We start from the raw sequence: 16,980 nt of genomic DNA, 5'->3' as shown, positions 1-16,980 counted from the left end.
GGAGAGTAAAACAGTGGATTTATAACTCACTCTTTACTACCCTGTCCTCACCTGCCCCTTAAACATATTGCTACTGCTCCTCTTTGTGTCAAAAGAACCCGGGCTAAGTCATTCTTCAAATTTTAAATAAAAAAAAAATAAATAATGACAGAAAATAAAAGACAAAGTCCTTCTCACCAAGGAATTCTATTTAAAGGGGAGGAGGTAGACAGTGGCACAGTGATAGGATAACCAGACTCACATAAAAAAGGTCCTGGGTTTGCAGCCCGGTCCAGACCTCCCAGAGCACTCCAGGGACATGGGCACATGCACATGATCCCAGCTTGTTGAGGCAGGGAGTGGATTGTGGCGTGAGGAATCTGTTTGGGTTGGCACTCCATTTTTCTCTCTCTCAAGAAATACATAAATAGACTTTTGAAAACTTAGAAAAAACAAAAACATTAAATAAAAGGAAAAGATTTCTGAGGCATTGACAAAGGAAGATTGAAAAACTTCTTGGATGACATTATAAAAAAAGGCTTTAATCCTGACACACAGAAACAAGCACTAATTATATTTGTTGTTGTTGTTGTCTTTTAACTGCCAGAAGTATGGGTGCTCACCAGAGAGAAAGAATTCATCCCCCAATGGGGCCTAGTCATTCTGCAATCCCTTCTCCATTCCTTTACCCCTTTGAAATTTGGGGCATGTACATATGCAAGGTGTATTTTTCAAGCCACTGGAGCTGGGCTTTATATTTATACTTGGCTATAGAGATCAAGTCCCTTATCACTAGGTCATAGGACATGCCGTAAGCACTATTTTTTAAAAAAATTATTTATCATTCTTATTTTTTAATTTGCTTCAGTGCACATGTGCTCACCAGAGAGAGAGGGAGACAGAGAGAGGGAAAGTGAGAAAACTAGCTGCCATGCCTGGGCCTTGGGAATCCAGCCTCTTAACTTCCATGCCGCCTGGTGGCCCCATAAGCACTAGTTTTAATGTTAACATTTTCTTTTTGAATTACCTTATGTAGGATAATATATGTTGTAGCCCTGGCAACAAACATTTATTGAACAAAAATAGACCATCTTTCAGTACCTTTTATTCTTCATCTTTTAACCATTCATATTGTATAACACAATCCAGATGAACACACACTTTGGGGAAATTTAAGACTGTACATATGACTAAGAAAATGTCCCCGAAGTAATCACACGCGTGTTTTCATTTCTCTTTAGGTCTGGCCAGCTAACTCTACTGTACAGTATTAGTAACTATTTCCGTCTCTGCTGCAATTAGTGCTAATTACCATACCTGAGCTATAAAAATAAAAGATTCCATTATAATAAAGTTCACAATTGTTTTTTTAGTTCAGAAATCCACATTGTCCATCTAAAACAGTAAATGTCTTCTTCACATATAACCGTTTCAGACTTGCAGCTACGTATATTTTATGAAACCACGTTGTGTGCTGTGATGTTAAATAGCCATTTAGAAAATGAAAAGAAAAAAATGTTAGCCACTTAGTACTGTCAGTATTCAGATCTTTTGAGATTATCCTGAAAGCCACAGCCAGCTGAGTGACTGGATTATTCACTTTCCCTCTGAGCTTGTTGGCATTGGATAGACAGGGTTGGCATTCCTCTGTCTGATGCATTTAAAAATGGGTGTAACTTACCCAGTTATTCCATGTACAAGGAAACTCAAAATCCCAAAGAATTCCTAACTTAGAAACAAATGCATCACAGTATTTTTAAGTAATTAGAGAAAAGTAAAATTTATGTAAATTCTGATAGTACCTATATTAAACAAATTATTCCATTGGAAAGTTTTTTTTTTCTTAGTAGGAATTGATTCATATTCAGCAAAACATTTAATCTCTTACTGCCTTCATTATAGGTTTATTATCTGCAGTCAACCTTGAGATTAATGTTTTCTGCCATATGAGGATAGTTATGCTTAGTGTATTAATTCCTCAAAACAATATCTATTTATAAAGCTGCTAATTAAAAGAAATAATAAACAGCTTCCTCTTATAGACAAAAGCCGTACATGTAAGTAAAGCAAGTTAAGCCTCTCTTGCCCCATTTTAAAGGAATTAAGGAATTCAGAAAAACAAAAAGCATTCATTTAAGTACAGAGGACATACTCAAAACAAATCTCATGTGAAATTATTGAAAAGAACTCCCACAATACTTCCTAAAAGAATTTATAGAGATATTTTGCTATAGGTTTTTGTTTTCGAACAAATGATGCAACGAATATACCAGCATAAACTGTGAAGAACGCATACTGCTATGTATCTTTAAGGAAAAGAAATACATTATGCTGTTTCAAAGTCCAACTTGTTCATGCCAGGAATTAAGAAAGGTAAAATAATTGTTTTTCTTATTTGCTATAGGACATATAAGCTCACTGGAGATGAACAAAGAGAGGGAATGTGAGAAATCATCCCCCAGGGGATGGACATGCCATAATCCCTTCCCTTCCATTCTCTTTTCTTGATTTTGGGCACACATGCCCAGTGTGTTTTTGAGGCTGCTGGGTCTGGGACTTAAACCACACAGTTGGTCATGTGGGTTCCAGCTACCTTAACTACCACACCATTGGCTGACCCAAATTGATTACATTTTCACATAGAAGAATAGGAATTTAATGAAGCTGTTCAAACTTTAACTTTAAGCCAAATGTTCCTCTTTCAACAAGTTATATACCATTAATAGTTTCAGAAAATGTCAACCTCTTCTTCTTCTTTTTTTTAGTTCCATAGATGCCTCAAATTGTGCTGTGTTAAGATTAAATAGTGATTGACTTCCATAATTTGGTTAGGAGAGAACTGGGACCCAGGGTGGGAGTAGAAAAGTGAACCTAAATTGATATCTTCATAAACCTATGGAGAGGGTTAGAACTCTTGGTAGCAGTGGGAAAAGTATAGGAAACAGGGTCTGGAGGACTATAAGAGTCCCCCTTATAGAATTAAATGATTTTTAGAACTGGGAAAAAGACAGCAAGAGCTTTGGACCTTGATCTTCAATTTTATCTAGTCACTTTCTCTGAAAACTCTCTGGAACCTCTGTAAAATTTCTCAGCTTTCTCAGGTGGCCTCTTATGTGAAAATACCAATAAATGACAATGAACTACTCTGCAAGTAGAACTGCGACATGAATATACCACAGTATTAGTTACTGGTATTTTCCAACTCTCCCAATCACTAAATTTCTTTGACTAGGTCGTTCTTGTTCAAAGTGCCACTATATCCCAGAATGTAAGTTTATCTAGAGATGATGGATTTCAGTTAATACATATTTTATTGACTCTCTTCTAGGATTGACTAGTTCACAGGTATTAATTTTGGCTCCAGGGACCTATTCTGTAAAAACAATGGTTTTATATGTTTCCTGCATCTGCAAAATGGGCCTAAACAGCAGAAGTGAATATATATACAGTGAAGATAACCTAATGGGATTAGTTAACCCATTAACTTGCAGCTGCAAGTTCAATGTTCCACTGATGTTATCAATCAAGTAACTATTCAAGTGTCAATTCCTGTTGCTGGTGAGCTATATTCAGATTATTCATGACTGCATTTATATGGTCAGTGTTATTTCGATGTAGAAGCTCAATTTTAAAGATTAGCACAGTCATGGATTTGCTTTAATAATGCATTCACTTTTAAAAAATATATAAATCTGGGTTCACTGGACCTATATGCCTACTTTACTTTATCAAATACAAATTTTGAAACATATCTTACCTGCTAACGTATTGGTATTTTGGAACCCTTCTCCCATGCATATTCCACTATGCAAGTTCATACTAAAAGTCAACCCAAGTATTTCAAATAACTTGATTTCTACTTTCGAGAAATTCCAGTGGACATACAGAGAGTATATGTTTATAGGATGCCAAAAATGTAATACGTTGTTTCAGACATTTAGTTATTCATCCAAACATTTTGTCTACCTTATGCCAAAGACATTTCAAGAATTTTGTTAACTGACTAAATCCTTGACAGAATTGCTTGGCGCTATTTAGGCAGCATGTTTATTATTAGTCTAAAATAATAATAGCAATAATAATGCTCACATAAACAATGTACTCAGGTTGACACAAATTCAACCTTGAAGAAAGTGACTCCAATTGCCTAGAGAACCAAAAACTTTATAATATGGTTTGTTGGAATTAGGATTCTAAAGATGTTGAGGAACAACCAATTATAGAATACAGTAATTGCATTGATTTCATCAACTTGATCATAATAATACTACATATCCAAATGAAACAGAATTAAGTGTTAGGTTTCACTTGAGTTCAAAAACAGATGAATTTTTTTACTGGGCAAGTTTACTGCTGATAATGAAATATGTATGACTGAAGATATCCATTTCAATTAGGTTATTGCTTAAAGGTCATAATTGGCCCGGAATCTTTTGGAAAATTTATAGACTATTTTATAAAGGTACATAAAAAGTGAAAAAAGTTGCATGCTTTAGAAACTTAGTATTTCCATCAAGCCTGTGGTCTAAAAAGAGTATGAAGACAATAGCAAATGGATGATTTCAACAGTTTCTTGGTAGTTACAGAATTTTTTCTTCTCTAGCTGCTGTCCCTTCAAAGCTGGCCAACTGTTTCTCTGGGGCTTTTTTTGTCTCACATTCAGAACAAGGAGACATCTGTAATTTCTGTCAAACAACACAGAGAAGATAATTAGAGAATAAATATATATTAAGGTTAAAAAAACAAATTCTTATGGAATATAAATAAAAATTCATCTCTGAATCAATAATTACAGAGAGTTAATATCAGACAAAAATAAAACAAAGGTAAACAAATAATTAAACCTCCACTTAATAAAAGTATATAAAAATATTTTATCTAAAAACAGCAAGATATTTTGAGAAAACTATTTTGGAGAAGAGTTTGGTTAAATAACTCAACCTTGATTAGTCTAATCCATAATTTGAGAAACACTGTCTTCGGTGAACTAAATCCTAAGGAAAGAACTGCTACGACATGATAGTTTTGGTCAAATATAAAACAGTACAAATGAAAATATGTAATTAAACTCTTAAGTTTTATTTGGTTCTCATCTGTTTTTGAGGGAGACATGTGTTTTTTTCCACCTCCTCAGCTTCCCCAAGTCTTCATGAATCTCCTGTACCCATAAGGAATACACCCGTTTTTGTTCTGCTTATTTTTGTTGTGTTCCTTGGTTGTGCATGACTTTCTGAGAGCTTGATTTTCTGAGGGCTTCATCTAATCAAACCTAAAGCTTAGTGGCAGAGACACAGGGAAGCACTCAGGGTACCACATGATCCTAATCCAGGTGGAATGAGAGAAAAGCAGTGAATCCAATGGCTCCAAAGCATGCTTTCCGACAGAAACAAATGAACGATGAAACGTAATACCTGTAGGACAGGCTCTGGTTGTGCACTGGCATTACTTGGGGGACCCTCTTTGCGTGTCATTGAACAGGTTCTGCCTTCCTATAAAAAAAAATGGCAATTGAAAATAGGTCAATGAAGTTAAATAACAATGAAAGGAGGCAGAAGAACTCCTACACTAAATTCTCCCCATTGAGGATCTTCCATCACTTTGATACATGCTGGAAGGACAAACTGGGATAACGTCATGTGTCAAAGGGGATTCTGAGGAGAGCACATGCATTCATGCTCAGTTTGGGGATCTCGGCAGTGCCTAGGGCAGTGAGCTACCACAAACGCCATTCCAATGGAAAGTTCCTTTTCTGTCCAAAGTTAAAAGAAAGTAAGAGTATAAAAATACTATGTCTGTGATGCCACTGTTCTATAAGATTTTAATATGTCAATGATCTGTGTGCCTGCAAGAACCCCAATATTGCAAGTCAGAAAATAATTTAAATAATATGATCAACAGTTTGTCAAACAAGAGATCTCCAATACCAACCAGAAAAATCTCATCTTACTTATGCGTCTCACTGGTTTTGAGGAAGATAAAGTGCTGGCAGTGGTAAAAAGCCTTCTAATTGGGCTTCATTTCTATTTTAACTGAAGTTATGATGCTGAATTTTCTCTTCCCTTCCTCCTTCCCACTCTCCCTACTTTCTTTCCTTCCTATTTTCTTTACTGCCATGCTTTCTCCCTTCATTTCTTTCTTTTCATCTTCCTCTTTATTACAAGCACACTTTAAAAAAATGGCCAGAGGGTGTGCACTTGCCAGAGACAGACTGAGAGTGAGAGAAAACAGAAAGTGCCCTGGGGTGTGGCCACACTGCAATTGCTTCTTCGTTTCTTCACCCTGTTGGAATTTGGGGCATCCACACATGACCAGCATCTTGTTCAAGCTTCTGATCAGGGATTCAAAGTGTGTAGTCAGCTATGGGGGGATCCAGCTGCCTTAACCAACGTCCCACTGGCTGGCCATATTAAAAGCACACTTTTAAACTAACTACAAAATCGTGTAACGGAAGAATCTACATTTTTGCATGTGTATACTTTCCTGTAATCTTTTCCATTTGTAAAACAGAGCCCAAGAATTTACTAATCCATGACCACTGGATAATTCTGACATTGAATGAGTCAATGGGATGGAGACATATCCTGCCTTTAAATTCTAGCATTCTAAAAGTTCTGACTATGTGATCACTAAGGAGGTTGTGTAGAACATTAAACCTTCTCCAATTCAGATTTCAGACTAATTTGGAAATGCTCTCTATTCTCAGACCACATTTCTCTATGTTGGGACACACAACACCTTGCCTTATCTCTTCCGGCCTATATTTATGCCATCTCACCTTTAGAAAAGTCTTTCTTCACTGTGAAATCCTGAAGACTCACCCCTCTCTAGGCCATCCTTTCCAGCAATAGGTAGACCTGGTTTTACCTCCCTGCTTCCAATGTATGAAGCCTATAATGACCTCAGCACTTTCCACTGTTTAATGCATAAGTGTGTGCAGTCCCATGTATATTGGGAGTTCCTTTATGATAAGAGCAACCTTGGTCTCCCCTAGATCCCAGCTAGTTGCCTACCAGATGGCGAGTGATCAATGCATAATCTCTGAATAAATAATGAATGAATATAAAACAATCATAGACCATGAAGTATTTCAATCCTTTAGAATTTTTAAATGACTGCTTTCTTTGTGTGACCATATTTAAGTATATTTGATAGGGGCTCCAAAATTAATATGTAATCCTTCTTTTAAATAAGACTGGAAAAGTGGTACTATAGCTATAATAGTAGAAATAGATAGTCAACACTTTAACTACCACATTCCAAAGAATTTTAAGCATATATGTAAGGGAATTTTCTACTCTACCTAAGGGATTTATTTTTCTTGTTGTGTACATTTGAGTGAGAACTGGAATCCCACATTTTCCTAGAAAACACAGTTATTCTGTTTTTATTGCAATACACTAGCTAGCTTTTGTTTTTATTTTACTTGTATTTGGTCTTTGAAAATTAACTAAGATAATTATATGAAATCAAGCTCAAAAAATTTCTGTGCAGATGGGAGTCTGCATGGTATAGGTTTTCCCTAAAGGCACTGGGGAACAATGAAGTTCATAAGTGTATAAATTTGGAGAAAATTTTTAAGTATTTTTACTTACTGTAGTTCTCTAAAATTTTGAAATACAATACCTTAAAGTTTTTTCTTGGCCTCTTAAAGTTTTGATCCCAAAAGATCTGTTCACACAATCACATGAGGTGATCGTTAAAAATAAATAATATACCTGGGTGCGAAATTCATCCTATGAATATGGGGCTTGCGTTTTAATCGGTATCCCAGAAATTCAAATGCACAAGTGAAATTTAAAATCTACTGTGTTATAATGCAGAAATGCATTATAAATCTTTAAGAAGGTATATAATAAGAACATTTCCAAATCTATTTGACCTTAAAACTCTTTATGTGTGGAGCAGTATTTGAGGTCGCTGTCATGAGGAAAGTACAATAGAATTTGCTGTGGTGTATGTTCTTTCATTAATGCTGCCACAGCCATTTGAGACAAGCCTTTGATCATCTGAACAATGGAAACTTATTAAATTTCAACATTAAAGAAAATGTTATGTGGCCGGAGGACAGTTCTAACTTTCCTATACTTTGATCCTATAGTGAACACTACCTTTAAATTTACTTTTTCTGTGCTCCATGGGCATTGTGGAGCTTTCATGAGGTGGAGTTCATAAAATTCTTATGATTCTCAGACAGTCAATGGAGGCAGGGACCACGTAATTATACCTTGCAGGTATTGTGCCTTTAAAAACCTATTCTCTTAAACCCAGAACCATCGCTGGAACAGGCATTCATTTGGTTTGAACACAAATGGAAGGTTTCTTCAGAGTTATCTCACTTCGTTGCAGATATGATCCACATTACTCAAAATTCCATAGAACTGAGTACATGGTTATAAACAATCATGGCCAATTTTCACTGATGCGAACTTCTGTCAATACTTACGTAATTCCCACACAGAAAAAAAGAAGAACAGTAGGAAGAACACAAGAAAGAGACATAGAGAAAAAAAAGTGCTGACCAGAGGGGATGCCTTGACATTATTATGAATGGTTCTTCTTTAACAAAGGTAAAAGTAATCATAAAAATGATCTGAATTAATGTTTTGCTTTGTCAGGAAAGGAAGAAAAAACACTTTGGAAAATAGAGATTTCAAGATTAAACTACATTGTCTTTACATATTTTAAGATTTATCCAGAAGGACATGGGTTCAGATTTATGCTAGGAATCACTTAATGTAGAATTACACCAGAGGACCTACTTCTAGGGAAGTTGTCTTTGAAAACTGTGAGTCTTAAACCTCTTCATGTAGAAAAGCTGTATTATAGGATGAAAGATGCACTTACTGCAACTGTGGTCAAGAATGTTACTTAAAAAGATAGGATTTTATAAAAAAAAAAAAAAGCTATTGAAATGGCTTTTACCTTTGCAAATGGATTTTTTTTCTTTTCATGGCCACAAAAATGAAATCTAGACAGTCTATTGAATTACCTTTGTTGTCCATAAACTTCCAGAGAACTAAAAGCAAAACTGAGTTTCAAACATGTTTTTATACTTTAATCACCACTGCATACATCTTTATTGAGTTTCTACTGTAATCCAGGCAGTATTTTAAGGTTGGAAATATTGAGTTGTCTGGAAAGGCATGACACATTTTTTGCATAGGAAAACACGTCATGACTTTCCCAACAACCTAACAGAATGTTGAAATAAAATGAGGTCTTTGCCCTGGATAGAGATTACATTCCAATGGAGAAAGAAGAACTATTTGAACAAAAACATACAAAAGAGCGTATCAGAGAGAGATGAGTGTGTAATGCTGTCAGGTCATGTTCAGAGCCTCCTCAGTAAAGGTGAGAACACAAGCTTGGGGGTCAAGTACATCTGAGTTTAGGTCTAAGTTCTTCCACTCACTGATATCTATCAGCAGACGCTTCATAACCTTCATGGGCCCTGATTTCATCCTCTTGAAACAAGGATATTGTCATCAGCCAGTGATACGGTGGCTAAGACAGCTGGAACCCACATGACCAACTGTTATAGGTCCAGACATAGGGGCTTGAAAAAAATATGCTGTACATATGTGCATGTGTGCCCAAAATCTACAAAAGAGGGAAAAATGGGAAAAAAAATGATTGCAATGTGGTCATCCCTAATCGAAAGTGCTTCTCATTTCTCCTTTCTTTCTGGTTCTCTCTGGCAAGTCATGTACTCTCTAGCAAAGTAAAAATGAAAGAAAACAAAAAAAAAATAGAGATAATAACATTCATCACATTTCCATACATATCAAAAGCACAAATTCAATATGCTTAGTATGTTTTTGTGACATATTGAAGTTGTGTAAAAAGCATTTGTATAATTTCTTCAACTGCCTAGTATTAATTACTCTTTTCTATTGTTCATAGCTTTATGTGACCTTTCATAAAGTGTGCTATAAGAGATAAGATATATATGTAAAATAAGTTTAAAATGATAATTCTGTTTCAATTGAAATGCTGTTTATACATTCACTATAGATTAGAACTGTGATGACTGACATGAGGATACAAAAAGGGTATGTGTATTTTCTTATCATTTGAGTTTTCATGAAACAAATTGGTCAAAAGTCATTGCATTGATAAAAGCAATTGTATGCCACAGGCCATTATTAATTGTGCTGAAAGTGTAAAATACACACATCTGCTTTATGTAAATCATTTTCTGCCTGGGATTGTGCCATGACCACATCCCACTGGGGATGGAGGTGCTTTCTTCTCCCTTCTCTCTGTCTTTCTATATCTCTGTCTCTCGTGAGCACATGCACCCTCTGGAAAATAACAAAACAAAACAGAATGGAAGATGCAGGTTGTGTCGTATTTTCATCATTTCTCTCCATGGTTGCAGCAGATGTGGTCAGTGAGGAGGAAGAGAAGACCGAGGAGATGGATGTAATGAGGGGGCAGGAGACTGTTAAATGAGTTGTGTGAGATGTGGGAACATAGCCATCAGACTCAGCTTGATGAACCAGAGCAAGGGCTCACAAGGCAAAGGAAGGAGCATTAAAATAATAAATCATGGGACCAGAAGATGCCATAATGGTTACATTGTTAGAATCTCACATGGCTAACCACAGTTTAAGTCCCTGACTCAGTGGCTTCAAACACATGTGAGTGCACGCATGCCCAAAATCTTGAGGGGAGACTGGAGGATAAGGGATTGTGGTGTGGCCATTCCCCAACACCCGAGAGGTAACTTTTTGCTTTCTGTCTCTCAGTCTCTCCAGCAAGCACATACCCTATAGCAAAAATCTCTGTCTCAAAAAAAAGAGAGAATCTTTTGCTGACAGATTTCCAGATTTTTGGGGTTATGACTGGTAAATACACATATCAAAAAACCCTCAATACTTTTTGGCACACCAAATGTGTTTTTTGTCTCATTCCTCAATACTACTTGGACTATGTATTGATTTTTCAATATTCTTTTAATTCTTCCTGATACAATGTGAAATGGAATTATAACTCTTGAGATGAGATAAAAAGTGCTACTTTATGAGGGGACTTCACATAGTTTATGGAAAAATAAAATTAAAATTCAAGTTTACTCATGTGTAATAAACTTTGAAATTCATACATGGTTTTTTATTAATACATGTTTTCCATGAACAATTTTAAGATCCCTATTATATAACAGATTTTATTACTAAACAGGATAAAGTTGTGGTTATGTCCATGGGCCAAGGGGTGGAGTCTGTGTTTACCTCATGTTCAAAATCTTAAATCGACTGTTTATTAGTTTCATGGACTGGGAAAAGTTACTCTTTTTTCCTCAATCTCAATTTGTAGGCTTTTTTTTCAATGAGGAAAACTTATACATGTCCACAGGAATTAAATAAGAAAATTATTTATTTACTTATTTATTTATTTATTTATTGGAGAGGTTTTCGCTATAGGACGCATGTGCTCGCCAGACAGACAGAGAAAGACATAGAGACAGAAAGCGAGAAATCACCCCCCACGGGGGATGGTCACGCCGCAATCCCTTCTCCTCCATTCTCCTCTTGGGATCTTGGGCACGCACGCACACGCGCCCGGCGTGAGATTTAAGCCACCGGGTCTGAGACGCGAACCGCAGTCGACTACGTGGGAGTCCAGCGACATAGCCATTACGCTAACTGCTGGTTCCCAATAAGAAAATTATTCAAAGTACTTTTCTCAGTGAGATCTCAGGATGTTGTCTATTGTAGCAGCAATGAAAATGATGAGCATAAAATTGAATGTTATAGGCAATGATGACAACAACAGCAGACACTATGAATAACGTCGATTCACTCAGCCCTTTATAAAAATAAACTGAACCATAACTGTTCCAGGTGCCTGGTTAGGCACAGGCACAGAGTGGTGAACAACTTTGACATAAAATGTGACCAGAAACACCATTTACTGCAAAAAACATCTGGTACCTTCAAGAAGTTTTAAATCAACTTCTCTGGGTCCTGAGTCTGATATTCACTTTTTATTTAATGAGAAAAAAGAATAGGGTTCATGGGGTTTCTGAGAGGGTTACATGCAGATAAGGAACCTGAACAAAACACCTGAGACATACTGCCATTGAAAAAAATCCTTTCTATCACTTTTATTGTCATTATATTAGGTCATTGGGACAGTTATAAGATATTTTTCTATACAAAAATGCATTCCGACTTTCACAGTGACCTAATCCTAGAAGGCGACTGGCCACGACATGAGGTGTCCTCACAGCACTCATGGAAAAGGCACACTATGAACAAAGCGCATGGGTCTCGAGGATTTTTTTTTTTTTGCATCAAAATAAACTCTTTTAGTCTTCCATAAACTATTTTTTTTTTTTTTGGAGAGGTTTTTGCTATAGGGCGTGTGCGCTCGCCAGACAGACAGAGAGAGACAGAGAGACAGAAAGCGAGGAATCACCCCCCAGGGGGGATGGTCACGCCGCAATCCCTTCTCCTCCATTCTCCTCTCGGGATCTTGGGCACGCACGCACACGCACCCGGCGTGAGTTTTAAGCCACCGGGTCCGGGGCGCGAACCGTGGTCAACTACGTGGGAGTCCAGCAACATAGCCATTATGCTAACTGCTGGTTCCCTCTCCCATAAACTTTTTGAAGTCACTTTGTATATTTAACAAATGGTAGTTGTTTATATAAGTCACGTGGTTCACTCAGTTTGAGACAAAATTTAGTTTAACTTTCTTATATGCATTTTTTAACCCAATGCTATCCTCATGATATGGAAAGAAAATGAATGATCTAATTACACCAAAGATTTATAAATCATCATTAAAATGGTAAGCTATTTTTCTCATAAAACATTTATATATATATGCCTTTCTCTTTCCTTTTATAATACCCTTAAAAATATATTCATACAGACATTATAAAATAACTTAAGGCATGGGGTTTTATTTTTTTATAACTCAGTATTTTTACTATTTTAAGTATTATTTTATTTAATTTTATTTGCTTTTTTAAATTTCAAGTTCTTTTATACATTCAATCACGTTATTTAGCTTGCAAAGTGAATATTCCAACATGTGTACATTCCTCACAGTTGATAATACTTTAAAGTTATCTTCAATGGATAATACCCCATTTCTTTGTCCCATTAATGCTTTGCCTCTCTGCTTTTCTCCTTAATGTCCTTTCTCAGACTCTACTCCTTCACCCACCATCTTCCCACACTATATCTCGTATTCACAACCATTTACTGTGTTTCCATGTACTTTAGTCATTCAGTTTCAGAGAGGGACAGAGCAAGAGAGAGAAAGTGAAAGAGAGACAGAAAGTGAGAAAGCGAGCTACCAGGTTCAGGACTTGAACCACAGTTGGCCATGTGGGAGTCCAGCACCCTTAACCACCAGGCCACCTACTGGTCCCTTTTTTATTTTTGAGAGAGAGAGAGAGAGGAAGAGAGAGAGAGAGAGAGATTTTTGCCACCTGCTGGTCCCATTTTTTTGTGTGTGAGAGAGAAAGAGAGAGAGAGAGAGAGATTTTTTTGCTATAGGGCAAAATCACTCACTAGAGAGACAGAGAGAGGCAGAGAGACAGAAAGTAAGAAATCACCCTTTCCCTCAGGGGGGGATGGCAACATCATAATCCCTTCTCTATTCCCCTGTTGGGATCTTGGGCATGTATGTACACGTGCCTGGTATGAATTTTAAACCTCCAGGTCCGGGACTCGAACTGCGGTAGACTACATGGGAGTCCAGTGGGGTAACCATGTTGCCATTTACTGGTTCCAATTCAGTAAGGAGCAAGGCATGATTTTAAGCTACCAGATATAGGACTTGAACCACATATTTGTCCATGTAGAATCTAGTTGCCTTAACCAGCATGCTCCCTGCTGGCCCTCTTTCTTATTAAATTTCCTTTTTGTTCCTCCTTTTCTTGGAGCAAGGTTGATCTGTTACTTCAAAATGACATATTACCACCTACACAAAAACTGACTGACTGTATAAATGGTCTATAGGGCAATCCACACATTCATAAACTGGAACAATGCCTGGAAACTTGAGCTTTCTTTCCTATCCATTTGAACCTCATATCCTTTATTTCTTAAACAAAAGGAAAAGTTCAGATGTCATTTCTACTCATGCATAAATAATTAAAGAGCATAAATTTCCCTGGGGAGGAATAGATAGAGATGTAATGAGGTATAGTGCATAATAAATTAATTATACAAAGGAACTCTTTTCTGTCTAAAAAGAAAGAAAAAGTTTAAATAACAGTCTTGAGAACTTCATACAACAGTATAATTAAAGGCTATTCCAGTTCTGCAAAACACTTCCATCATCTCAATTAGGTAAAATTCAACCTGATTAGTAAAGTACTCAGATCTACAGACTCATGTAATAAAATATGCAGATGGATTAGGAAGTCATACACAAATCCGGCCACTTCAATATTTAGCTGACCCATTCAATTACACAGGGCCTAGGGATAAGCATGACTGAGTCTATAAATTATGAAGTGGGATGAGACACAAACACATCTTTATTTATTTACTTTTTAAGAGGTTTTTGCTATAGGGTGCATGCACTCATCAGACAGACAGAGAGAGACAGAGAGACAGAAAGCGAGAAATCACTCCCCAGGGGGGATGGCCACACCGCAATCCCTTCTCCTCCATTCTCCTCTCGGGATCTTGGGCACGCACGCACACGCGCCCAGTGTGAGTTTTAAGCCACCGAGTCCGGGACGCGAACCGCGGTTGACTACGTGGGAGTCCAGCGACATAGCCATTACACTAACTGTGGTTCCCAAACACATCTTTATTAAAATGATTATTCACTCCCTCTTGATTTTTTTTTTACAATAAACTGCCATCTAACAAAATGTTACATTATGACCATAAAAGTTATTAATAAAACTATTTCATTAAGATAAGCCTCGCTCATTATTTTTATTTTTTTAAAGAGAGTTTTGCTATAGGGCAAGTGCACTTGCTGAAACGACAGAGAGAGAAAGAGAGACAGAAAGCAAGAAATCCCCCCCCCCTCCGGAGGATGACCACACCGCAGTCCCTTCTCCTCCATTCTCCTCTTGGGATTTTTGGAATGCATGCAAACATGTGTGGTGTGAGTTTAAGCCAGTGGTCTGGGACTCAAATTGTAGTCGACTATGTAAGAGTACAGCAATGTAACCATTATGTCATCTGCTGGTCCCAAGCCTTGCTCATTATCAACCACACACAAACGCAACATGGCGGGGAAGACTCTAGTACTAAGGAGTTCCTAGAGATTATCAGCTCTCCCAGAAAACATGCAAAGAACAGGCTTTGGAGTCATGCATAAATCAATTTAAGCCCCAGCTTCATTTCCCAAAGAACACTGAAGTTCCTGGACTTTAGTATTTCACTGGAAAATAAAACACCAATAACCATCACTGGACAATTCAACTTCAAATTTTGACGTTGCAATAAATAAGCCAACAAAGAAAATAGACTATTATAACAATGTTTCTAAAAAGAAATAACATTTTAGTATAGAAAAAATATATATAAAAGAACGTTTGTCAAAAGAAATCTTGAGAGAAACCCAAGGAATAAGTGCATGAGAGAGGAAAGGAGATGAATGAAAAATCCCCAAATCTTTATTTGGTTCCTGATTCCACTCAATTTTCTACATCTCTGCAGAGTTGAAAACTTTACTTCAGGCCAGAATTTGCCTATGTATGATGTTTGAAAAATAACAACTTAACCCCACTTTTTCTCAGGTGTAAAATGGGAATAATGATGTTTATATTCAAAATCTTGTTATTACAGTGAAATGAGATAATGTAGATATCACAGCAAGGTAAGCAGAATGAAGAGGTAGCCCATTCAAGGATAAAATTCTGCTATACTCTAAATATTTGTGTCCCCCTAAAATTTCACGTTGAAATCCTAACCGCCAAGGTGATGTATCTGATGGAGGGACCTCTAGGTGACAGCTCACGAGGCCAGCAAGTCCATGAAAGGTGATAGTGCCCTTACAGAAAGAGAGGCCGCAGAGCGATTCCTTACCCTTCTCACCATGTGAGGGTACAGGGAGACGTAGGGTGTGTATGACACAGGGGGCCCTCCTCAGACCCCTATTCTGACAGCACTTTGATTGGAACATCCTCGCCTCCAGAAACTTGGTGTACAGTATTTTTTTATAGCAGCCTAAACAGACTGAGACAAAGTCTTTTACCCTTGGTAACTGCATGAACTTGGGAAAGTTACTTTAACTTACTGAAGTTCTGATTCTTTATCTGAAAATGAGGCAAAGTCCTGTCTTTCTGTTGAGATGTCTTTTGGTATAGGGCATGTGCGCTTGCCAGAGAGACAGAGAGAGACAGATAGTCAGAAAGCAAGAAATTACTCCCCCAGGGGGAATGACCACACCACAATCCCTTCTCCTCTATTCTCTTCCTGGGATCTTGGGCACCCATCTTCATGTGCTCAGCATGAATTTTAAGTAGCCGGTTCTGGGACTTGAACTGTGTTCGACTACGTGAGAGTCCAGTGACATAGCCAGTATGCCATCTTCTGGTCCCAAGTAATCTTAATTCATTGTTAGAAGAGTCAGATTACATTTGAAAGCATTCAAAGGTTCTTCATGGATTATCTTATACTATTAAGGGCTCAAGCAAGTTTTTTACATTCCCTCTCCCTTCTTCTTACTTTTTTATTTTTTATTTATTTTTTTTTCCCTTGGAGCACCTGCACTTGCAGTGGAGAGAAACAGACACAATGAGAGGGAAAGTGAGAAATCACACTCCACACCCCTATTCCTTCCCTCAAACCCCCACCCCGGATGGCCACACTGCAATCACTTCTCCTTCATTCACCTACCAGGATCTTGGGCACACACGCACACATATCTGGCATGATTTTCAAGCCTCCAAGTCCAGAACTCTGACTGCAGTCAGCCATATGGGAGTCTAGTGACGTATCCGCTACGCCATCTGCCAGTCCCTTCCCTCTCCCTTTCTTTCTTTCCTTCAATCAAAATTTCTTCTTTTGTCAA

General features: G+C 37.3%; 1 protein-coding gene across 1 annotated transcript in view; it reads right to left on the bottom strand.

Annotated features, from left to right (window-relative positions):
- Positions 1-4,292: 4,292 nt before the first annotated feature.
- The window catches only part of LUZP2 (leucine zipper protein 2), a gene marked incomplete at its 5' end in the record, with an annotated part of 113,897 nt that continues 101,209 nt past the window's right edge, over positions 4,293-16,980 (bottom strand). Inside the window, 2 exon segments of the mRNA XM_006171518.2 lie at positions 4,293-4,664; positions 5,391-5,468. Of these exon segments, the coding sequence (XP_006171580.2) occupies positions 4,560-4,664; positions 5,391-5,468 (183 nt within the window).

This window comes from Tupaia chinensis, unplaced genomic scaffold, assembly GCF_000334495.1.
Source record: "Tupaia chinensis unplaced genomic scaffold, TupChi_1.0 Scaffold149705_1, whole genome shotgun sequence".
Lineage (NCBI taxonomy): Eukaryota > Metazoa > Chordata > Mammalia > Scandentia > Tupaiidae > Tupaia > Tupaia belangeri.
This window is presented reverse-complemented; position numbering and strand designations above follow the sequence as displayed.